At 40.1% G+C, this 26003-nt stretch overlaps 2 protein-coding genes and 1 pseudogene across 4 annotated transcripts in view; 2 read left to right on the top strand and 1 right to left on the bottom strand.

Moving 5' to 3' along the window:
* Window positions 1–12565, top strand: part of Ccdc93 (CCC complex scaffolding subunit CCDC93) — an 89446-nt gene extending 76881 nt beyond the window's left edge. For 2 of the 3 annotated variants that reach the window (XM_004836083.4, XM_087197904.1), the window contains exons 23-24: window positions 2212–2325; window positions 6981–7375. In XM_004836083.4, coding sequence (XP_004836140.1) covers window positions 2212–2325; window positions 6981–7034 — 168 coding nt within the window. In that variant the 3' untranslated portion in view covers window positions 7035–7375. Of the gene's footprint in view, window positions 1–2211; window positions 2326–6980 lie in introns of all 3 variants that reach the window. The other variant, XM_004836082.4, reaches the window with a different exon arrangement.
* Window positions 12566–15543: 2978 nt separating this feature from the next.
* LOC101713011 (5-hydroxytryptamine receptor 5B) overlaps window positions 15544–26003 on the bottom strand; it is a 78792-nt gene continuing 68332 nt past the window's right edge. Inside the window, exon 2 of the mRNA XM_004836085.4 lies at window positions 15544–16024. Within this exon, the coding sequence (XP_004836142.1) occupies window positions 15689–16024 (336 nt within the window). The 3' untranslated portion in view covers window positions 15544–15688. The remainder of the gene's footprint in view (window positions 16025–26003) is intronic.
* LOC147829873 (methylosome subunit pICln pseudogene) lies at window positions 16780–25317 on the top strand (annotated as a pseudogene).

The following is a 26003-nucleotide window of genomic DNA, read 5'->3' as shown; positions in this document are numbered from 1 at the left end:
TCAGCAAAAGCATCCTGGAGTTCCTGGCCTAGGTTGGAAGAGGTGATGAGTGAGGTGTAGGACTGGTATTAAGGAGAACTTGAAAATATTCAGAAACTCAGAATGAGAGTAAGCTCCTCATCTAAAAAAGGGATACTCTTCCTGCTTACTTCATGCTGTCTAGTACATTAAATGTTAAGAAAAGTTCCTTCGATTGAGTAGCTACTGAGAACCAAATCACATGTCATCCACTTAACATTTAATATCACATATTCCTCATAGCAAAACTGTGATCTAGGTGATAGAATGCTGATTTTTTAGCTAAGGAGGAGCTGTCATTCAGAAATTGAAATAGTCTATCCATGATCTACAGAATAGAAGAGCTAAGATTTGAACCCTAGCCTTTCTGGCCTCAAGCTCATACCCTTACTACATTGCCACACTATCTCCCATCGTGAGTCCTGGATAAATTCACAATTCAAATGCATTGTTTATGTTACTAGAACATAGTTGATCATGGACAGATTTTTGCTAAAGCACTGAGAAGAAAGGAGATACCTGGGCTAGAGCCACCTGTTGTGCTAAGAGGGAGGGGGACCTGGCTGTGAGGCCTTACCTAGGGCCTCAAGGAAATGGGGAACTGGGGTCCAAGGAGGAACAGCAGGGTGAGTTATGACTGACTGCCTAGTGCAAGTGATGCAGGGACAGCTTCTGGCCCTGAGTGCAGGACTGCCCACTGCGGGAAGTCCTGGGCAAAGGTGGATTACCGCACTGGAATCCTAGCATAGGGTACACCAGGGTCCTTGTGCTGTTTGGTGTCCACATGCAGACAGTGAAAAGAGAGCTGAGGGCTGGGGATTTAGCTCAGTGGTGCCGCCTCCTGCTTCACAAGCACAAGGACCTGAGTTCGATCCGCTGGTACCAAAAAAAAAGACAAAAAAAGAGGACAGCTGATACAGGGTCTGGATTGAACCGTAAGTGTCTTATGTGGGCTGGACTCCTTGAACAGTGTTGGGGTAGGTCTTAGGGATGCCAGGTTGCATTTCACCTTTGAGGTCGACAGAGGCCTTGGGTGTAAAGAGTGGAGAGAACTACTAAGGTGTAGCCAGTGTAACTTGTGCTTACTAACTATAAATCACTATCTGGCATGAGTGAAGCCAAGGCAAAGTGTCACTCATGATTCATTCAACAAGCACCAGGTCTGCACCATAACTTTCTCTGCCCTCTTCTTCTGGCTGGCTGATGTTCTGAGTTTATCTTCAGAAAATATAGCACATACCATTGCCACTACTGCTCCATTGCTGCACCTCAGAGAGCCCCCACTGCCCTGAATTCTGAAAAAGCCCTGTGCCCACTGCACCCTCCATCACCAACCTTGGTTTTTTTTTTTTTTCAGAGAACTGATAGTTGCTGGGAATTTAATATGTACCTTTTAGGTGCTGGTTTAATGTCAGTCTCTAAATGTACACTGTAAGAGCAGGACTTTGCCTTGTTCGCCACTACATTTAGATATTCTGTAGGGATTCAGTTGATGTTTATTGAGTGAATAAGCTTTGGAGTACCTTAGAAAAATCTCTTTAAATCAAAGTCTAGACTGTAATTATGAGGTCAGAACCCTGGAAAAACCTGTATTTTCTGTCAGTAGAAAGATAGGTAAGCAAGCGATGATTGGGAATATTGTACAGTTTTAAAATTATAATTATAAAAAATTTATAACGTGGAATTAGTCACAATAAGTGAAAAGATGATGTACAATTTTATTGTATAACATAGTTATTTAAATTCAGATTTCTCAACCTCAATGCAGATAATATTCTGGGCCAGAGAATTCTTTGCTGTGTTGTTATTCTCTGCATTTTAGCATGTTTAGCATCATCTTTGTCCCCATCCAGTGATACCAGTAGCACTTTCTCACTATCAGAACAATCAAAACTTCCTAGAAGTTGCCAGATGCCTTCTGGGTGCAAAAAGCCCCCAGTTGAGAATCACCAATCTGTTCTGTTGTTTGTAGTGACAGAAACCAGTTGTCATGGATTAATGTTCAGTTAATAAAATTGCTGAATAAATTATAGGACCTCTGTGTAATATACAAGTAAGCTAACCATCAAAATTTATAAATAAGTACTGGAAAGGAATCCATGAAAATGTTAACGGTTGCCTTTTGTATGCTGCCAGCAGCTTTTGTCAGAATGCCTTTTTATCACCCACCATTTCCCAAAACGTTTTTAACAGATGGAGAAGAAGAAGCAAGAGAACAAAATGAGAAGAGACCAATTGAACGACGAGTACTTGGAACTGCTAGAGAAGCAGAGACTATACTTTAAGACTGTGAAAGAGTTCAAAGAGGTAAGAGTAAGGTTGGCCAGGGCATGTTAAGGTGAAAATGAGATTTATGTTCTCCTCAAGATGAGCCTTTCAAAGCCAAGAGCAGGTTGTTTTTGTTTGTTTTTATTTTTATTTTCATCTTCTTCTTGTTTTTGTGTCTGTGATGAGAAGTAGCAAGTTGGTATGATCTGCCAGTACATTGTGGCATCAAGGTAGTTGAAGATTGCATTGTTCTCTGGCCCATCTTTAAAATGTACAGTAATACCTCAGTTCATGAATCCTTCTGTGTGCAAACAATTCATTTTGGAAATAAAAGCATTAGGCAAAATTTTGCTTCCATTCACAAACTCCACATCAAGTGATAAACGCAACCACAGCCATCTTCCTCATAATCGTAAACCAAGGTACCACTGTATGTAGTTAAATGTTCTAAGACATCTTTATTTTCATTTTCCTAACATTTAGAAAGCCTGTTAAACTCACAAGCAAAATGGCTCCATTAACCCACATCAAGGTCCCCTTAGAAAATGTTTCCTGTGGATTTACATAGAGAATGAATCTTCACTCCTGCCAGTCTCAGGCTGGGGATGGACCTGGAGAATCTGAGTAGGAAGAGAGAGAACTTTGAAATGTGGCAGGCTTGGGTATGAGTCCTGCCTTTCCCACTTAGCAGCTGTGCACTTTGGCAGTGACCCAGTCCTTGCAAGCCCCAGCTGCCTTCCTGGTGGGTTCTGTGGGTCATATGGGAGAGAGCAAACATCTAGCACTGTGACTGACACCTACTAACACCCAGCATCCAACTGAATTTTGTTGTTCTGTTTTTTTTGCTCTCTGCACTTTGGTGATGGTGGTGGTGGTGGGTCTTCATTTTTCCAGAAAGAAAAGTGGCTGCCTTTTTATTAAGAGATTTTCCACAAAAAGAGAGAGGCACAGACAGATTAACATTTTGTTACATGCCAGGGTCTCAGTAGCTTTATTTCCAGGAATTCCTTCTACCTTGACCTAAATCCACGACGTTCTGGTGAGTTCAGAGGCTGCTGAAAATACAGAGGAGTTAGAGATAGGTTACATCCTGGTGCTTGATCTTAGGAATAAGAAATGTAATCTTCCTGGCAATAATTTTGTTACTATTTATTTTTTAAGACTTTCTGTCTTCCCTCCCTCCCCATCTTTCCCTTTTCTACTTGTCTGTTCCTCTTTTTTGTGATTTTTTCTATTTGGGAATCACAACCCCAGACATTTCAAAGTCACACATCCTTTTAAATGTTCTCACCTCAGAGACCAATTCCCCAAAACCAGATGTTTGTCCATGCCTAAGTTCTCTTCAGTCCAAAGCAGGGAGTGGGTTATATAATACGTTCTTACATATTTTATTAAATATATTCTACTCTAAAAAAATAACTTTCTTGTTCTCTTGTTTTTTAAAATTTGCCCATCTCTTAAAATATAATAGTGATAATAGTGATGGTAGTCTTTTTTTTTTTTTAACTTGGCAAAAATTTTAAAGTAGCAACCACTTGTCAGCATTCCAAATTCTTAAATTTTCTCCCACCAGCTCTACTAAAATAATTTGGGGCCACTAAGGGTGATGAGTTGGCTGTGGGGCTTTGTGGCTATTCCCAGTCTCTACTCATACTTTCAGCCAGAGCAATTCTCCTGTTCTGTTTCATACATTGAATTCCAGATTAAGATCTTCTTTGCAGTAGAAAGAGTTGAAAAGTCTGACTCTCATCCCAGGTGGTACCTTCTCTCCAAATCCTCTGCTCTGCCCTCTTTACCTACCTCTCCCCCTTTTGGCCTTTTACTTCTGTGTTCTGAATTCTCACTTAATCTCGGCCCACTGGCGCTTGTAAAGGGCAATAATTATTCTTCATGCACAGTGCTGTCATCCAGTAGTGGCCTTTTGCCATTTTCACAGTTGTGTTTACTGGGTTTGGTTTAATCCATATTAAGTGAGTACCACTGATGCCCCATGAACATTGTTTAGACACCATGTCATGCCCTCATTCTGATTCCTTTGCCACCTCTGGTATCAACAGCTTTTTGATTAGAGATATTGGATTTTCTCTGAAAATCACATTGACTTGCTCATTCTCAGAGTTTGTTAATTACAGATCTTCCAGGGAACAACACACACTGTACCCTGAAATTACCTAAATCACTGTACTGTATTATATAAATTGATTATGTCACTAAACCAGTTTCCCCAAAGATCATAAAACTGAGATTTAAATTCTAGAATGGCACTGGTGAGTGCAGATTCTGTGTTTTTTATGATGCTACCTTTGGAGATATAATCTTGAGAGAGAGCTGAGCTCACTGCTAAGTACTGTATCTGGTAGATGGTGGGCTGGTGGATTTTAACAGGAAAGAACATGGGCATAGTGATCTTCAGCAGGAAAGAGACAGAGGTGATGAGTCATTTTCCCTCTTCTGGAAAGAAATACCTAAAGGGCTCTTTTTGTATTTGTTTTGAAGAAACAGACTGTATCATTCTGTAGTCTGGCAGAAGGTTTCAGGGAGATTTGATCCTGAAATTTAATCAGTGCTCACACATATCAGGTGACAGCATAGGATATTTTTGCTGAAAAAACTCAAACACAAACTCAGTGTGATACAGTACAAATTACCCATGGTGGAGGACTTTTATGGCGGAAGTGTTTTAATTCTGAGTTGTTTTTGCCTCATTTAAAACGTGAGGTGGAATGACAATTGAAATTTAGTGTTCTATATTTTTATTATGAAAATCTCCAAAAATACACAAGTAGAAACAAATAACAGTATAATGGCATAACTGCCTATTTCTATTCCATCTCTTCCTCTTTTCGCTCATTTTTTAAAAACTGGATATTCCCCTTCTCAAGCAAATCTCAAAAATTCATCTTAAAACTTTTAAATTTTGTAATACAACAAATAGATCCCAACATCACTTTCTTTTCCTAATACCATAAAACATTAATCACTCCCCCTTTTTAAAAAATGCTTGAAAGGTGTCAGTACCTTGGCTTCTTATAGTCTGACAGAAGAATCCATGCCTGCCCTCAGCCTAGGAACCCAGCTATTCCCAGATTTCCTGTGGAAAGATAAATCTTTCTGTGGAAGATAAATTTAAATCCTGTGGATGAACCAGCATTTATCTTAGGGAAGCCAGGGTCACTACCACAGTGCCACTTCAGCAGTGGCCAAAAGAGCAGAGAGCACCGGGTGTGGTGGCACATGCCTGTAATCCCAGCACCCTGGAGGTTGAGGCAGAAGTATTACCTGAGTTCAAGGCCAGCCTGGGCTACATAGTGAGTTCAGAGCCGCCTGAACTACAAAGGGAGACCCTGCCTCAAAACAAAACAAAAGAGCACAGAGCTTCCAGAGAACTGGGAACTTAGCCCAGGGAGATGGGAAACTGACTTTGGTGGTCTTGGTTGCAGAAGGTTCAGGAGTGAAAGAAAATTTTTCTCCCATTGGAACTGGGTCTCCAGGAAAGTGTGGCCCCTAGAGGCCTGATTACTGCCACACCTGGGCCCTATGTGTTGGATTGGGATTGTTGGAGATTTGCTAGCAAATGGAAGTATTGGGTTAAAAAGGCAGTAGAAAGGGTGTTGGAAAGCACATAATGAGATTTCCAAAAAAGGAAAGACACAGAGGTGGTGTTACAGCTTGTATTTAAATCTCCCCCAAAGCCTTTTGCTATCATAGGTGGGACTTTTTCAGAGGTGGCTGTATCTAGAATATGTGATGCTGGGATTAAGGGTGTGGGGTTACTAAACCACTGATTGGTTTGGCACTGCCCTAATTCTAGTAGCTAGGATAGAATATAAAATGGACAGAAAGAAACTGCTAAGGTCACTTGGACTTCCTTCTTCACTACTTTGTTGGTTTTGCTACCTTCTGCCCGCCATGAACCGTTTCTCCTTTGCAATGCTTGTCTGCCATTTCACCCTGCCTTGGAGCCAGCCAACTATGGACTGAAACCTCTACAAACTGGGAGACAAAATAAACCTTTCCTCCATTAACTTTGGGTGTTGGGTATTTTGTCTCAGAAATGAGAAAAGTGAGACAGGTGCCTTGTTCTAGAGGACACTGAATTTCACAGGAGGGGATGAGGACAGTGTCTTTCCTCAGTGATATCCCTCAGCATATGCAGTCACAGATTTCATACAGCTCATGGGGTGTGGGTTGTCCCTGAGAAATACCTCTCATCCTGTTTCCTGTGAAATTCTTCCTTAAAGCTGAAGATAGTCCTAGATTTCACTGTTGTTAGATGTGTGTATTTTTTTTTTCCTCTATACACTACAGCTCCCTGTCTTACTCCTTAGGGTCATGTCTCCAAGGCCCCATCTAATTTCTCACGCAGATTGGCAAATAGGTGTCTGATTTTCTGCTTCTGACCCATGAATATTTTAGAAACTTCAAAGTCTTTTGGAGTGACAGTGCCTAATCTTCTCGTCCTATCTTTTGTCTGACAGCCTAGAAACTGCTGAGCGTCATTATTCTTGCTTTGGCTTTGTATATAGATCAGCAGGTCATTGGGAAGTTTCACCATGCTGGTGTATGGTTTAGTTGGTTTCACCATGCTGGGAGTATGGTTTAGTTGGTTAGAAGGTGTCTTTTACAAAACTAGGGGGAAAATGAGACCATCTGGGCCCTACCTCTCTTTAATGCCCTCTCTGTTTCTCCTGTAGGAGGGCCGAAAGAATGAGGTGCTGCTGTCCAAGGTAAAAGCAAAGGCCTCCTGATCATTCCCAATTTTCGTATGTCTCTTGATTTTTTTTAAATGCCATGTATTAACTACAAGACATGAAATGGTTCTGAATGCAACAGTAGAGAGCTACAGGTGTATTAATTTCAACTCCCTGGATATTTTCTGTCCTATTTGCTACCACATCATCTCTATTAGCTGTTGATGGAATCAGAAAATGTAAACACTGGCTTGGATAACACCCACTGTCCTGTGAGGAAACATGGACAGTACTTACTCTCTATGTCCACTCAACTTTTATCTCTCCAGTAACGTTACACTTACAAAGGTACCTGTATTTGTATAGACTCTTAATAAAGAATTCTTTTGTTCAGCAAATATTAATTGAGCAACCACTGAGAAATAAGCATGGAGGGGGATTTTATCAGTATAAACCACACTCCCTATACCTCCCCACTTCCAAACATTCAGCAAGTGGCCCAGGAAGCAGATACCCACTGGACACCAGAGCTTGACCATCTTGAAGTTTATTTTATTTTGTTTCAGTAAACTGTTGGGTGAATGATCTGCCAGTGTGAGTGACAGTCACTTGGGCCCTTCACTTGTGGTGCTTTTTGTTCCTGGCTTCTCAAGGTACCAGCTAGCAGGCTTGAATGGTATACATAGTAACTTGAGTGAAAGCTGTTTCATTGATTTAATCCTTATATACCCTTTAGGTTTATTTCACCAAAAAAAGTTGAAGGTGGGGCTCATACTGAGCATGTTTCAAAAACAGTTACACCTGTGTCCTAGTTGTCATTTGAGTCATAGGCTACATGTGGATGGGCTTTCGGATCCCTTTATTGAAAGCATATTTCATATTCCTATACTGTAGAGAAGGTCATGGTCTGATCAAAGAAAGAGACATGCACCATACTGACTGCTGACAGGGCAGGCACACTGAAAGACAGTAACAGGTACTGTGGGGCAGAGGAAGAAGCAATGGGTTGTGCGGAAGTATGGAAGTCTTCATAGAAGGGCAGCTAATATTTGGGCTAGATCTGAAGGGAGAATAGCATGTTCCACAGAGATAGGAAATAATTTTTGATCAAGCTACACTGATTGAAACTCAAGAGGGTGTAAATGGGCACAGAGCATTCATACTGGGAGCGGAGGGGATGTTCTGAAATCTGCAGGAGGCTTCAGAGACCTGGCTCAATAGCTAATGAATTTTATTCTCTGTAAATGAGCAGTCCAAAGAAAATACAGAGCTTCTGTGCTGGCTCTTGGGAATCTGGCAATTTAGTCTTGGTCAGTGTACCCCAGTGTGAGGTTTGTACTCCATTTTTCATAAACCAGGCACATATATACTGTTCAATAGCAGATTTGGACTGTAAAATGCAGACACCTGAACATGTCAGGCAAGTGGGACATTCGGCACAGGCACAGAAACACTGTTCATCTTTAGCTCCCTAATGTATATGATGAAAGGCTGGGATGAACAGACTTTAAAACATCCCACTCTGGCTAACAGCTAACACCACCATTGCTTTGTGCCAAGGCCAGTGAGGTGCTGTGAGAGCAGCAGCATCTGAAATGGTACCTCCCTGTGCCAGTGCACTTCCTGGCCTTGTGTATCTTCACTTCCACTCATTCCTGAGTCATGGTCATGTGGAAATTTTGAAGGGGCTCAATAAAGGTGAAATAGGTATTATTTAAGAAGTGTCATTTTGAAGGTAGGAGACAGCAGAAGTTTGTCTATTTAAAATTATTTCAGTTTCAGAGAAGCATCTGTATTAACCATGTAAAGAAACTTAAAGACTCACCCTGGCTAACTGGACTTTGTGAACAATTGGGAGATCGTTAGAGTATTTGTGCACAGGTGTTAGGGAACTGGGAATAGTTGATATTCTGGAGTTACCCTAGTCCACCTGTCTTTGTTGGAGGAAAGTATGGCATAACTGATCCAAAGCAACTAATAATGCTTTTTAAAAGTGGAGCCCTTTATTTTGGGCTGTGTTTCTAGAGTTCCGTTTGTTTTGGTTTTGTTGTGGAGAAGTACTGATAGATGTCTTTACCCTTTCTTTAGTTTACAAGGCCTAATATAGATGATAAATTAGTCTTCGTTGCTTGAACATACTTCAAATTAGACTGCAATAGCTATTCTTGAGAATTCCACGGTTGCTGCAGATAGCCTTCAGTGTGGATACTGTTGTGAGTAATTAGGACATTGGGCAGGTAGAACAGTCAGGCCTTATAGGTTAAAACAGTGCACTGAGGTCTGTGATCATTTCAAGAGGCACTCGTGATAGTAGGGGCAGGGGTCTTCCTGAGGCCATATCTTTCTTAGCCCAGAGCCACAGTGTTGTATTTTGCTGAACCCACAGGCTTTTTCAGAAGTACAAGGAAGAGAGAAAACATCCTTTAGTTACTGTTTATGAATGTTTGCTTCAGGAGAAAGCAGACAGTTCTCAGAACACTGAGCCCCCTAATGGGACTGGGTGCCTGTTACCCTGGATATCTTCGTGCTCATGTGCATCTCATAGAGTATGCAAGGCTGCTCTGATATGAACCAAAAGGCTTCTGAGAACAGGACCAGATTTTCTGCTTATGACACGTCTGTGGAGATACTTGGACATTTGGTAGCTGTCCTTGGCTTGTGTCCAGTCCCTATAGATGACAGGACAGCTAGCAGCACTAGAGGGAGATACATTGTATTAGAAAATTGTCACAAAGTCACACAGGAGTGTGCTTCCTTATAATAGAGAGTAAGTTCCAGGTTTGTCAGGCATAAGCTTTTGCTAGAATCTGACATTCATGGTTTTAACTGGGTCTGGTTTGATAGCCCATATTTTGAGGACAGCCAAGCCTTTCAGCCATGTCCACTGAGTCTGGCAGTAGAATTGGGAGACAGGAGAACCAGTACAGGTTGGAGGTCTTTCCAAGCCTAGGCTGAGGAAATAGTCTCCAACACCACCACAGCCCCTGCGACTCCCTGAAACCCTGAGTAGAGGATAGGGAATGCCATCAGACAGCACTCTTATCTCACAAGGTGCCACTCCTGTGACTTTGGTATTGTTACATATGGCGGGTCCTGAACACATCTGTATTAACTAAAGCCAGCCTGCTTGAAAGAGCACTTGTAACAGCTGTGGCCTGCAGCCTGTGCTACCTGGATTTCTGCTGCTCAGCATGGTCTTGTTTTGCTTACTTTTTGGGTGACTATTGATCAGTTTAAGAGGGAACTAGGCATTCTAGCAATAATTTTATTGGTTACTATAGCTGAGCCCAAGTCTCTTATGAAATGCGTATAATTGGATTGAAACATGCTTTGAGTCAGAACACTTTAAGGAAGTCCTTTATTACTAACTCATGGCCAGTGTTGACCACAAGGTAAAAGAACATAGTACAGATGAACAGCCCAGTAGGGTGTGTGCCATTGTCTATCCCTGTTGTGGGGCATTCCCAGGGAAAATGCCTTCTTTTATCCACCTTCAGAGTCCCCCATGCCCTTTCTTAGTATTCTATGCTCAGTTTAGTGTAGGCCTTTTTATAGCACATGGCAATAAGGTGAAATACTACATAAAAATATATAATATCCATAGGGAATGGGGAAGGGGACATAACCAGGACCTCTGCCATGGGTCCTGGCCTCTCAGCCACCACAGCACGAGGGGAATTAAAGAAGAGACAGGAAATGAGACTTACAGTGGAGAAGCTGAGTTTCGGGTCCTGATCAGTGCTCCTGATGGCATCAAAGACAAAGGCCCCCAAGCGCGTCCAGTATTTATTGAATACAATCGTAGGAAGGAATAGGGAGCAGGGTATGCTTTGAAGGCATCTAGTGAAATACTGCCGAACACCTGGCATGGTGGTACCAGGCAGGGCTGTTAGGGAGTAAGCACTGTTTATCTTGCTTGGATAGAACAAACCAGTACTGGGTGCAATTAGCAGGCAACCATCGGGTCAGTGAGGAGCCATAATTCAGGGAAAAGGATTTTAATTGGGGTCATGCTGACCTCAGCTGCATGAAACTCAGAGCCCTGCCACTTCATGGACCAGGGCCTAGGTTTCCATGGCAGCCATTGCGGGAGGGACTATACTCTCCTAGTCTGCCGTCTGACAAGCCCATTTGAGTTGAAGAGAGCTTCAGTCTGACTCTTGATATAAAACAATATAGCCAAATTATGGAAAGCAAGAAGCAGTTGCCACTAGGTGCTAGTACTCAGCAGGGATGTCTGCTACAAATATCTCCCCTCTCCTCAAAATAAATATGTAAGACTATTAATAAAGATTTAATAGCAGATCTGAAGTATATTTGAAAACATGGGGAACTCTGACTTCCCATCAGCCTTATGTCAGTACCCCAGATGGGCTAAGCTCATACCCTTCGTGGCTGTTGGCCTGCTGTTCCTTCTGCCTAGAGCTCTTTCTCCTCCAAGATCTTGGGCAGTGGCATTCCCTAGCTTCCACCCTGATCTTACTCTGCTCATCCCCTGCTCTGTCTTTATAGCACATGCCACTGTTTAAATGCCTGTTTGTCCTTTGCCAGGTCTGTTTCCTGCCTTCTCATCTGGAATATAAAGGCAAAAACAAAATACAAGGACCTTGCCTCTTTTGCCATAGTCTGCCCAGTGTCTGGCTCAGGCAGATGATCAGGAAATGCTGCTTGCATAAATTTGCTTCTACAAATTGCAGCTTTGCATCCCTGTATTAGCAAAATTTAGATTTAACCTTTCCTGTAATTTATGCTTAGTTTGAAACAGGTTGACAGTTCTGTTCAGCAGCCTAGGAGGAACTCTCAGAGTATGTTCGTTATTCTTTAACCTTGAGGGTTAGGATGAAAAAAGGTGTCAGAGTTTTCAAACCTTTCAAAGGAATTACCTTTTTAAAGGAAGAGGAAGGTGCACACTAATGTCAGATAAGATTATGTTTTGGTTCCAAATGTTTCATGAATCTGAAGGTAACTTGCCTGGTAGAATGTCTCAGCCTCCTGAAACTAAGAAGTAAAATGCTATTACAAGGCTGTGGGAAGCAGCACTTGGACATGGGCTTAACAGAAGTATGGATTATACAACTTCTTGGAGGACACTTGGACAATATGTTTCACAAGTGCACACGCACAATCTTTTGAACCAGCAAGGCTATATCTGAGAATTTTTCCTATATACAAGGATTTTTATTAAAGCATTGTTTTTAATAGCAAAAAGTTGGAAACTGCCACCAATATAGGACAATTGTGGACAGTTCCCCTGATGGGAGTATTTTGTTTAATAAAAGAACAGAGCTAATCTGTGTGTTCTATGATGCATGATTGGGGAGGGCAAGGCACATGTTGTACTAGTGTTTGGAATGGAGGAAGGTTTCTGTGTTTATATATGTATGTATATGTACATATACACACACATGTCTATGACAGATGTCTGCTTGCATATGCTTAGACTCTCTGGGAGGTTACACACCAACCTGGCAGCTTTGGTTGCCTCTGCAAAGAAGAGTAGAAGTAACTTTTCATTTTATACCTTTTGTACCTTTTGAATTTTGTACCATGTACATATATTATCTATTAAAAAACAAATGGTTTTTAAATTTTGATGTAGTTTTTTTTAAAAAATGGAAGATGATTCTGGCTCCGTATATGTGCTTTGTTAAGGAAGATAAAACCCTTGAGTTAAAGCAGTAAAACTCATTTGCTCTGGTCTTAGGGGCAGTGGGCCAGTGCAAAAGTGGCCGTCCTTTTGTGGTAGAACATGTCTGAGCAGATGAAACACCAAGTAGCTGGCTCTGTGTCCACTGTGTGTGTTTGGCTAGCAGGGAAAGAAATGGGCCCATGAATGGACTGTGAAGTGACTGAGTCCTGGCAATAGACTAAAGCTGCTGCTATGAGGGTTGCCTGCATCTCGTGAAAAAAAAATCACAGTGTAACCATTGTTCCTTATTCTTGGGGTACAAAAGCTGGGGATGGTACCTGTGAGTCCAAGGTTAGCTGTTAACATCCTCCAGAAGCCAATCCCGTCTTCTGTAGAAATTGGCTGCCAGTAATCCTTCCTGCTCCTTTCCTCACCAGCAGAACTCCAGTTTTGTTCAGCCCTGGGAGAGGAATCATAACAGCTGTTCTAAAACAGTGATGGGAATCCCATTTCTTCTTGCCATGAATTGGTTTACAGATGGGTGTCTAACCCATTAGGGTTAATGCCCAATTGGGGAAAAACTGCTAAGCTTTCCAGGAAAGACTCTTCTTGGATCAGCACATTGTACATCAGGAGAACTTATGCCTGCCCTTCCTGTTTGTGCAAGTTGTTGAGAAAAAGACAAAATATGAGCAACTTCATCCCGAGTCCATGAAAAGAGGTTCTAACAACACATCTTGGAAGAGCAAAAAGATGGAAAGAACCTGTTTCTGTGAATTCATGATGAGCTTCTGAACCAACCAGGGCTCTACTTGCCTCGTGTTCTTATTTGTGAGAATATTCTGTTAACTGGCACATTTAGCCGAGAAATATTTGAATTTCTGCTTTGTATCAACCAAATCGAATTTTCCCATAAAGTCAACATTGAACCTAACCATTTGATTCAGTTCTTATCCAATTTCATTTGCTACCAGAATCGTAGAATTAAGTTTGTGAACTGAGGTAGCACCATAGTTACAATTTTATATTGAGAAGCTAGAGAAGGGCTCAGTCAACTGACTAGTTGAGAGAGTATATCACATAGAAACCTAGTAAAGAAAATACCAGGCAGAGCAAATACCAAATTTAAAGGTCCTGAGTTATACCCAGGTAAATTTGGGGAATAATAAGCAGACCTGCACGGGAAGACTATAGAAGGATTTGAAAAGAAAAGCAATGTGATTTGGCTTCAATTTTAATAGAGGTTCCTCTGGAGGCTGTGTTGCCTATGGACTACAGGGAGCCCATTTAAGAGAACACTAATAAGACGAAAATATTAAGACAAGACTTAACCCTTTCTGTATTGCACTTTTTTTTCTGGTTCTGTTTTAAAATGTTGAACATTATTGTTTGCTTATTCCCATCATACCAAATACCTTTGTCATGGCAGTAGACTGTTTTTCTCCAACCCTTCACTTTGGGGTTTTCCTTGGCTTATGAGATAGCAGACTTTTGCCCCATGACAAAAATGCCCTTTTTTCCCTAAGGATCATTACAGTCCTATGTTTCCCAGGCTGGCCTTGAACTTGTAATCTTCTGCTCAGCTTCCCAAGTAGCTAGGATCATAGACATGTTCCACCATATCCAGCTTTGACATGAGTTTTGAAACTGTGTGCCGCACTCTTGCCCTTCTCTTAAGTAAAATATTCTGTCAGCCCAGGGAGTATAAAGGACACATGAAGCATACCTTGACCTAACCTGCAGCTTGAAACCAAGCCCAGAAGAGTCCAGCTAAGATCAGTGAAACCTCAAACAAGCTATAGGCATATCAGCAAGAAATAAAGGCTCGTTGCTATATGCCACTGAGATTTTGTTGTTGGATACAATTGAGAACAAAGCTGAAGATTACACCCAGTGTCTTTCAGCCAAGATTATTAATACAGCCTACAGGTTTTGTTGGTAGTGGTTTTGAGTTCTACAACAGGCATTGTTTTCCCCAACTTAGTGTTTACACCATAAATAAAAATGATTCAGAGCTTTCACAAGGATGCCTCAAAAGCATTTTTATTACACATACAAGTCATTATGGTGAAGTAATGGGAAAAATTCGTATGTCTCATCTCCCATGTGGTGAAGAAACAGCAAAGACCAAACTAGCGGTTCACAACTCTGCCTATACATTGGAATCATTGGTAAGATTTTAATGGTGCTGTTGCCAGGTCATCCACCGGGAATGCTAGCTTACCCTGTTTAAAGAGTATTAAGTATTCAGCATCATCTCACTGATTAAAAAAAAAAATCATAGAATGTAATATATAGATCAACAGACCACTTCTTTGAGAGTCTGATTTGGTAGGTGTGAGGAAGACTGAGGTTTGTTTGTTAACTAAGCATGATCCTTATCTTCCTGCAAATTGGAATATACAGTGGTGCCTTGGATTGTTTTTTGATGTGGGGAAGAGGGCTGTGTTTGTGTTTTTGTGAGGAAGATGGCCAGGATCATGATTGTGACCTGGTGCGGAGTTTACAAATGAAAACAAGATTTTGCTGAATACTTTTGTTTGCGAACCAAATTGTTCTGCAAACAGAAGTATTCATGAAGAGAGGTATTGCTTTATTGCTTTGGGGGGAGTGTAAGTGGCTGAGGAAAGTAAGTTGAGACCAGCGAATAGGAGGTCTTTCACAAAGGAGAGGGTCTTTTGAGCAGGCTGAGAGACCTTCACAGAGGGAACAGCACATTAGACAAAGGAAAGGAAGTCAGCTTTGACCCTTGTGTCAATGCTAAATGTAGCAGTAACAACCTCAAGTGTTGTGCTGAAAGGATTCTATGGGGGAGTTTCTTACAGGGAAATATACGATGATCCATTGGCAATCCCTTCTCTCTATATAGGAAGAAGGCATAGTTACATGTTTCTCATACTTTTGCTATCCTTCATGGGACAGCAAGTGTATGGCACAGCTTCCATATTCCAGGCTTAACAGCATGACTTTGAAAACATCATTAGTACTTAAATATGGAAGGAAGGCTCCTATATCACTGAAGGTGATAGATACAAGTTCATTTCCTCCTCACAACTCTGCCTATATGTGTCTTCAGCCCCTTTCATCTCTGCCTGGTAAAGAGGCTTTTGAAGGCATCATTGTAGTTCTTATTAAAAGCTGTGTAAATCAGAGGGTTAAAGAAAGAATTGGAGTAGCCAAGCCACAGAAATACACTTTTCCAGATGGGGGGTAGGCTGCAAGCGCAGAGGGGACTAATGAGCTCAGTCACAAAGAAGGGGATCCAGCATAGCACAAACACTCCAATCAGAATCCCCACCATCATGGCTGCTCGCTTCTCCTTCTGTTCCCGCCAGAAGTCTCCATTTGCCTGGAAAGTCACAGCTGGTTGGCAACGTGCTGTGAACAACATCTCAGCCTCATGAGGTGTCTCCTTCACCTTGGAATAAAGAAAATATGGCATTAAAAAATCTGAAGAAACAAAGTAATGTAGGCTGTCTCAAAAAGTGGTATCACAGGGCTAAATGCTGCTTCAAAAATAGGAAGACAGGTGAATGTCAAAAATCGCAGCTTACCAGAAAAATAAGCAGAAACCTCTCCAGGAACCAGTGCTGGGCTAAGAAAATTAAGCTGTAATGGAGGCTTAGTGTGGACAGATTTGAGAGTCTAAAACTCCAGGAGGACCTAGTCATCAGTCAGAGTGCATATTTTTGTAAATTTCTTACAAAATAATTTTTGTAATCGGATTGCTTCAAGGAATTATACCAGGTCCTCACAGTAAATATTGGAGAAAAAAATGACCTTACATGCTTCCTCTAAGTGGAAAGGGAAGAAGATCCACGTTTAAACGTATCAGGACCTTCTGTCCTTAAGGGATATCCTCTTAAGAAGTATAATTACAAAAACCTAATGTTTTTTGAAAAGGGAAATACAGAACACACTAATCTTTTGCCCACCTGACAGGAAGGTACAACTAAAAGTACTACAGTTTACAGTTTAACAGCACAGACTTCAGAAAGACTTGAGAACTAATCATAGGTCTATATAATGCTTTCTGTTCCCCTACTTATTACAGTTCCTTTTATTCAATACATTATACATACATTGCTCCCCTCCCCCCAAAATTATAAGGTGTACTTTAAGTCCTTAAAAAGCAGTATGAAAAGATCTAACAGAATCAGTCATGTGGCCATGATGTTGGAATCATCAGACCAGGAATTTCTAAAAATTGTAATATGCTAAGGAGTTTGACAAGAAGTAGAAAACCTTGCAAGAACTTTGGATAATTAAGGCAGAGAAGATTTCTGAAAATAAGTATTAGTGTTCAAAAACATTGTAATGGAAAAAGAATGCCTTTGATAGACTCATTAGACTGGACATAGTTAAGGAAACAATCTCTGACCTTGAGGGTATGATAGTAGTGTTTTGTTTTGTTTTATTTTGTTTTTTGGAGACAGGATCTCACTGTGTAGCCCAGGCTAGCCTCATACTGGTAGCAATCCTTGTGCCTCAGCCTCCAGAGTGCTAGGATTAAAGGCATGCACCACTGCACCCCACTATACAATAGTGAGTTCTGAAACTGCGAAACAAAGGGGAAAAAAAAAACAAAACAAAATTCAGAATGTTTAATAAGATATCAGGAACAAGAATTAGGAACAGAAGCAATATTTCAAGTTAAAAATTTCCCCTAATTAATGTTAAATATCAAACCACAGTTCCAGGCAAGTCAAAGAACACTCAAGATAAATGCCAAACTAAGCATCAAAAACAACTAGACCTATTTAAATTGCAGAAAAACAGTGATCAAGAAAACAATCTTTAAAGAATCCTAAAGAAACAAAACACCTTACCTGTAGAGGAGCAAAGATAAAAAATACACCTGTCTTCTCAGTAACCTTACAAGCGTGAAGAATGTCAAGTGAAATATTTAACTCATTTATGCCAAATATTGCAGTTTTTAAAATTTTTGCATGAAATTCATATATGTTACCTAACAAAATTTAAGAAACAAGAATTTGAAGAAAAAAAAACTTACTATGTCCCGTTGTTAAAGGTGATCCAAAAAAGGAATGGTAGGCTTTAATTTGTTAAAGTGTTGAGGGTCTGGGCATCTTCTCCAACCTAGAATTCTATATCTTGCAATATTACCATTTAAAAATGGAAGAAATACTTTCTCAGACAAAATTTAAGAAATTTTTTTGCCAGTGGATCTGCTTTGGAAGTCCAGAGAAGGAAAATGATATAGACCAGAAACTTGATTTTACAGTAAGAACATAATGAATAAATGAAGGTGAAGTAAAATTTTTTATTTGCATTGTTAGCTCAAATACTAATAGCAATAATATATTCAATTATAAATTATGCACTTATTCATGCTTACATATAAGTGAAATGAATGGCAGCAATAGACGAGAAAAATGAATTAGGGTACCCATGAAGTAGTATAGTGTTATTTGACATTGAACCTGGAATGGTTATGTATATATATATTGCAAACTCAAGAGCAATCACTTAAAAAGTAAACAAGTGTAATTGATATGCTAAGAAAGAGAAAATGAAACCATGTCATATTCTCAAACTACAAAAATGAAAAAAAGTGGGCCAGGGATTTAGCTCAGTGGTTTCGCTGCCTGCTGTGCAGGGGCAAGGACCTGAGTTCAATCCCCGGTACCAAAAAAAAAAAAAAAAGTACAAGATTTAAGAAGAATGAACAAGGGCAACAGTAATAAATACAGATATTAATACAACTATCAGTGATCACTAAACACCATGCATCAATTAAAAGGAATGATCAACTAGGCATGGTGGCACACATTTGCAATCCCAACACTATGTAAGGCTGACACAGGAGGATCACAAATTCAAGTCCAGCCTACAGCAACACCCCTTAGTAGGATCCTGTCTAAAAACTTTAAGGGTCTGGGGCTGTATCTCAGTGTGAAGGCTCCAGAGTAAATCCCTAGTAATAAAGAGGGGTGGGGGAGGAGTGGAGCCACATGGGCACCAATACACCCCACCCCCACCCCCGCATCTGGCCACTAGGCCAAGCCAGCACTTGGATCAACACCACAGAGGGGCAGAAAGGACATTTATCTGAGCTCCAGAAGATAGAAGTGAACAAGAGAAAGAGGGCCTCTCTGACTCCTAGATGAGAACTGAAGCCTACTGGAAAAGTAAAATCTCTGCAATGAAGGCACACCAGACCACCATAGTTGGACCTTTCCAGGCCTCCATACCACTGTCCCTCACCATCAAGGAGCAGAGCCTCCCCCCCTACCACCACCCAGCACCAAGGACGTGAGCCCTGTAGCTGCCAGCAGCACACACCCCTACCTTCCTCCCTTGAAATGAGACAGGTAAACAAGTCTCAAAACCAGACTTCCAAGTCACCTACAGCAACCCCAAAGGAAAATGAGATGGAACACTCTGATACTTAACCACCTGGACTCCCTGAGCTGGCAACAAAAGAGGATCTGGAAAAAATGAAATCAGAAATAATTTCTCAGATAACAGGAGAAATAGTGCTCCTAGTGCAAGACATGATTAATAAATCTAGAGAGGAGCTGAGGAACATGATGGAATCCCAACATAGGAAACAAATGGAATCCATAAAACAGATGCAAATAGATTTCCAGGAGATGAAAAACTCCATTGAAAGTCTACAGAGCAGAATGAGCCAATGTGAGGACAGAATTTCAGATATAGAAGATATGATTACAGTAAATGACCAGGAAAAGAAAAATTGCTTCAAAATTATAAGGGAACACCAGAAATCAATCCAGCAGCTGCTAGATGATTCAAAGAATAACATAAGACTGATTGGAGTCAATGAAGAAACAGAAGAGAGTGCAGATGACATAAAAAAATTCTTCACAGAAGTAATGGCAGAAAACTTCCCAAGCAGGGGAAAATAACTTGACATACAGATAAGTGAGGCATATAGGACTCCAAATAGCCTTGATCAAAAAAAAAATCTACACATAGGCATATAATTGTTAAGATGCCAGAAACCCAACAGAAGAACAAAATTCTACAAGCAGTTAGAGAAAAGAAACAAGTCACATATAAAGGAAAGCCCATCAAATCACAGCAGACTTCTCAACACAAACCATCAAGGCAAGAAGAGCTTGGAGTGACATATTCCAAGCCCTACAAGAAAACAGCCTCCAACCCAGATTGATGTACCCTTCAAAACTATCTTTCAAAATTGATGGAGAAATAAGATACTTTCATGACAAAGAGCACCTTAGGAACTTCATGAATACAAAAGCAGCATGCCAAAAATTTTAGACACTATCCTAGGAAAAGACGAGGATCACAATCCCAGGAAGCCCAGCAGAATGAATCCTTTGGGCATGACAAGAAATTAAACACAAAGGGGGAGACTCCAACAAAAAGAAAAAGTCTTGACAATGATAAGTCAATACATATCAGTTATAACCATCAATGTTAATGGTCTCAATTCACCATTCAAAAGAAATAGACTGGAAGAATGGGTCAAGAAGGAAGATCCAACAATATGCTGCATACAAGAAACACACAATTCAAAAAGAAACTCATAGACTGAAAGGGGTGGAAAATAATACTCCATGCAACAGGAACCCAAACAAAAAGGACTAGCTATCCTCTTTACAGATCAAGTGGATTTCAAATAAAGGGGTGGGGTTGGGGAGGGACTACTACCAAAGTAGATAAAAAAATAAGACCAAACCATGTCCATAAGAAATCCACTTTAAATATAAAGACATACATAAGTAAAAGGGGTGAAGAAAGATATACTGTACTAATAAAGAAAGCGGAACTAGCTATGTTTCAGACAGCATACTTTAAGAAAGCTATGTAGATAAAGAGGAGTATTACATATGATAACAGGGTCAGTATACCAAAAAGACATAGCAATCCTTAATGCATATGTGCTTAACAATAGATCAGCAAAATACAGGATGCAAAAGCTAATAGAAGTGCAAGGAGAAGTAGATGAAGTATTCTATTTGGAAACTTCAACTTTATCGGAAAGGATAGATCTAGCAGGCAGAAAAATCAGAGTTGAACTCAACTGCACCAACAATCAAGTGGATACAATTGACATCTATAGTTTATTTCAGTAACTGCAGATTACATATTCTCCAGCTCACATTCAACATTCATCAAGCTAGACCACAGGGGCCATAAAACAAACCTTGACAAATTAAAAAAATTAGAAATACCTTGTCTTAGACCATAATAGAATTAAATAAATTAATAACAGAAAGATAGTTGGAAAATCCTCAGATACTTGGGATAAAAGTGACTTAACAGAGCTCAGCCGGTCCCAGCACCCAGAAGGAAGCTCCCCACCTCCATCCCAGGCTCCTAGGGCAGTGAAGCTCAGCTGGTCACAAGCACTCGGAAGGAAGCTCCCCCGCTGCCATCCCAGGCTCCTAGGGCCAAGAAGGTGAGCTGGTCCCAGCACCTGGAAGGAAGCTCCCCCACCTCCATCCCAGGCTCCTAGGGCAGAGAAGCTCAGCTGGTTTCAGCACCTGGAAGGAAGCTCCCTGCCTCCATCCCAGGCTCCTGGGGCAGTGAAGCTTGGGCAGTGAAGCTCAGCCAGTCCCAGCAGCTGGAAGGAAGCTCCCCCACCACCATCACAAGCTCCTAGGACAGAGAAGCTGAGCCAGTTCCAGCACCCAGAAGGAGGCTCCCCTGCTGCCATCCCAAGCTCCTAGGGCAGACAAGGTGAGCCGTGTGGGTGCCAGAATCCCCCCCCCGGCCCCGTGGAAATGAGAAGACACATAAACAAGCCTCAAAAACATACTTCCAGGTAACCTACAGCAACCCCAAAGGGAAACGAGATGGAACACTCTGATACTCAACCACTTGGACTCTCTGAACTGGTAACAAAAGAGGATCTGGGAAAAATGAAATCAGAAATAATTACTCAGGTAACAGCAAAGATTTTACTCATGGTCCAAGACATGATTAATCTAGAGAGGACACAGATTTTAAAAAATAGAGGATCTGAGGAACATGATGGAATCCCAACATAGGAAACAAATGGAATCCATAAAACAGATACAAACAGATTTCCAAGAGATTAAAAATTCCATCGAAAGTCTGTGCAGCAGAATGAACCAATGTGAGGATAGAATTTCACATATAGAAGATAAGATTGCAATTAGTGAGGAGGAAAAGAAAAATTGCTTTGAAATTATAAGGGAACATGAGAAATCAATCCAGCACCTGCTAGACAATGCAAAGAAGAATAACATAAGACTGATTGGAGTCAATGAAGAAAGAGGAGAGAGTGCAGATGACATAAACTCTTCACAGAAGTGATGGCAGAAAATGTCCCAAAGAGGGGAAAAGAACTTGACATACACATAAGTGAGGCATAAAAGATTCCAGCTAACCTTAATCAAAAAAAAATCTATACATAGGCATATAATAGTTAGGTTTCCAGAAATCCAACAGAAAAACAAAATTCTACAAACAGTGAGAGAAAAGAAACAAATCACATACAAAGGAAAGCCCATCAGAATTACAGCAGACTTCTCAATGCAAACCCTCAAGGCAAGAAGAGCTTGGAGTGATGTATTTCAAGCCCTAAAGGAAAACAGCCTCCAGCCCAGATTGATGTACCCTGCAAAACTATCTTTCAAAATTGATGGAGAAATAAGATGCTTTCCTAATAAAGAGCACCTCAGGAACTTCATGAATACCAAACTGGCACTCCAAAAAATTTTAGTACCCTAGGAAAAGACAATGAGGATCACAACCCCAGGAAACCCAGCAGAATGATTCCACTGGTCATGACAAACACAAAGGGGGAGAATCCAACAAAAAGAAAAAGTCATGACAAGGCTCTTAAAACTTTTGACTTCATCTCCCTAATGAGTGTATAATTCAATCTTGTTATTGTACTGATTAGTATTTTTCTGATTCTAGAATCGCACACCATTCCTTGTGCTATACTGGCTATTTATCATCTTATGTCTACATTTTAATTGGGTTGTCTATTGATGAGCTGTAAGAATTCTTTATATATTCTGCTCATAGGTTGTATGCATTGTAAATATGGTCTGTTTAAGGACTACTTTTCATTTTAATGATGTCATTTAAAGTTCTAAATTTTGATGGAATCTCATCAATTTTTTTTTCTTTTATACATTATGTTTTTTGTATCCTAGGTAGTTCTTGCCTACCCTGAATTCATCAATATTTTCCCTTATAATTTCTTCTTAAAGTTTTGTACTTTTAGGCTTTCTTATTTAGGTTCATAGATCCCTTCAAGTTATTTTCATGTATGAAAATAAAGGGTTGAGGTTAATTTTTTATATATGGATACCTGGTGTTCTAGTGCCGTTTGTTGAAGACACTATCTCTTCCTTGGCTCTTGAATCGAGTTTATATTCTATAAAATGCTAATGTTAAATAATCTTTCAAAACTCAGTGGACCATATATGTGTGGTTCTATTTCTAGATTCTCTGTTTTATTCCAATGATCTATATGTCTTTCCTTACACCAACACTGCCTTGATTACTGTAGCTTTAGAAGAAGTCTTAAAATTGGGTGCTAAACGTCTTCCAACACTGTTTTTTGGGGGGGGTTTGGCTTTTCTGGGTCCTTTGTACTCCTACGTAACTTTTAAATTTCAATATCCAGTTCTTCATTTATAGCAAGTATACACAGACCTGAATTTTTATATATACCTTGTGTTTTCTAATCCTGCTAAATTCAAGTACAAGTTCTAGGGGCTCCTAGAGATTTCTTAGTATTTTCTCTGTAGATGATCATTTCATCTACATATAAAGATTTTGCTTCTGCCATGCCAATCCTATCCTAGTTGTGTCATTTTATTGCCAGATTATTTTGGTTTAGACCTATGTTTCAAAGTCTAATGGACAGATGAAGAGTAGGCATATATGCCCTTGTTCCCCACTTTAGGGAGAAAGCATTGTATCATCTCCATTCATAGAAGGAGTTTTGTTGGAAGTATGGAGAACATGTCTTTGATCTGTTGAGAAGGTTCTGTTCTACTTCTAGTCTCCTGATAGCTTTTCCCATGAACAGCTGTAGAATTTAGTCCAATACTCTTTCTCCAACTAGTGACAAGATCATATGGCTTTCTCCTTTCCTCTGTTAAAATGATTACTTTTGGAGGTGGATCTTCCCATGCTGAACCAACACTGCCATCCCTGTAATAAAACCACTTTCTACATACTGCCGGATCTGACTTTTAAGAGTTGTTTTGTAAACAAATTTGCATCTATGTTCATACTTTTTTTCTTCTATTATCTTTATCCAGTTTTAGGATTAGCACAATGTTGATTTCCTAAAATGAGGGGAGAAATGTTCCTTCTTTTTTCTGCTTTGTTTGATATAATGTATCAGTTAAAATGTTTAGAAGCCTGCTGTTGTCATATAGGTAGGTTTTCAAGCTAGGAATATACTTTTTTTAATAGATGCTATTCAAATTTTATATTTCCTCCAGAGTTAGTGTCATTAATTTGTCTTCTGAGTTACTTCTTAGAAGTTGTCAAATTTATTTCAAAAAAGATTTTTGTAATATCCTTTTAAATTCTGTAAAATCTGTGTTAATGTCTCCTAGATCTTAATATTATAATTTAAAAAATGTATAACTGATATTGTGTAACAGGAAGCAAAGATCTAAAAGATCAGTGGAATTGGGAGGGGTAGGGGAAGGGAAAAAAGGGAAAGGAAAAAATATGAGAAGAGGAAAAAAATGGAAACAAGGTCTTTGCAAATAGGGAAGGGTGGAGGGGGTGAAGGGAGGGCAAGGGAAGGGGAAAAAAAATAACCAAGAGACTCATGTGATGGTACAAGATCCCAATGATGAATGTAACTATTGTATACCTAAAATGTACCAATAAAGTTTATGGGGAAAAAATGTGTTATATACATGTACCAACTCCCCACGACGAATGTAATCATTATCTCCTGCATACATGTACTAATAAAAAAAAATTTTTAAGCTAGACATTACTATATGCTGCCTGTAAGAAACTCACTTCACTTGTAAATATATCACCCCAATCCTAGATAGCAGTGCTCCTTGCTACAGTGAGCGTCCACAAATTTTTTTTGCCTCCAGGGCCAGCTGAACAGCTCCAGCAGAAGTGCCTAGATACTGAAGCTGTGCTAAATGAGAATGGCCTCAGTACAAGGACCTTTTACATTGCTGAGAGCCACCTGTCCTGGTTAGATGGTTCCAAATTAGTATTTCTCACTATCCTACCATTAGTTTACACTCTGTTTCCAGGGACCTAGATGTCTATCCACAAGAGCATTTGTAGGTTATGGTAAATGTGAAGTTTGGATAAGAATTAAGAGAATCTGTTGATGAAAAAGACAATGATGATTATGTTGAATCTATTACTAAATTTAGATTTGGGCCAGTGGTAAATCAGCATTGCAGGCAGTGTTCACTGCAATGTGAAGATGTCAGCTCTTGCATCCAAATCCTGAGGTGCAGACTCATGATTAGAATGGAGAAGAGTGTGGTATGAAATCACATGATTGCATAAAGGTAGGTATCATACCAACAATTGCTAGACAGTTTGAGAATGCAAATGTTGATCACTGAAAATGATTTTTGATGTTTAAAGGTTCTTCACATATCTATAGGAGAGAACTTGGTCCCCTTCTCCTCTGGAATGAAGTTGATGAAAGTCTTTTAAATTATCCAAAATTCATTTAAGCCAGTTTTTCCTCAAGAAAAATTATACTGGACAGCAAGCTGCCACAAACAAAAGAAATTATGACCTTCATTAACAAACATGAATTAACTGAGTGGCTATTTGTGGTTTAGCATTCACCCTAAAACTTCCTGTGTCTTGGTACCCTCTAAGTAAGCTGATAACTTCTGCCCTTGCTGTATGCGTCATCTATACACTAGCCAGCTGGTATGGTGAAGATGCACAGGAGCTGGCAGGGAAAAAAAAGAGGTTAAAGATACCTCTTTTGTGCCTAGTGATTCCTTTGCCCCTAAAAGAAAAGTCAGAGGTCTCAGAAGGATCAGGCTCTGTCAGTCTTCACACGGGCAAGGTTTTTTTGTTTTTGGTTTTGTTTTTACTAATTTGGGGCCCAGATTAATTCAAGCTTCTCTAGGTAGTCTCTTGGAAGGCATTCTGGCTCCAGAGGCTGCCTCTGACACAAGTGCTTCTGGCTATCTTCTGCTCCTTCCACCTTGTTTTTCCATTCTGCTTTCTTATAGCCTCTTAGGTAATAACCTTTAGTTTCTACCCTCTGAGATTAGTTTTCTGTAACAGACAAGTGAACTGGGATGAAATTCTCAAAGTACTACCCCAGACAATAATTGTTTTCTCTTTGTAATATCTTAAATAAATCTGGGTTTTCTATTTTTAAAAATAAATGGTTAGAAAAAGATATACTGCACAAAGGGAAGCCAAACATAAAC

The sequence above is a fragment of the Heterocephalus glaber genome, unplaced genomic scaffold (assembly GCF_053883595.1).
Source record: "Heterocephalus glaber isolate CG9 unplaced genomic scaffold, H.glaber_assembly_v1.0 deba00000347, whole genome shotgun sequence".
In the NCBI taxonomy this organism is placed as follows: domain Eukaryota; kingdom Metazoa; phylum Chordata; class Mammalia; order Rodentia; family Bathyergidae; genus Heterocephalus; species Heterocephalus glaber.
The sequence above is the reverse complement of the archived record's forward strand: the minus strand, read 5'-3'. Positions and strand labels throughout refer to the sequence as shown.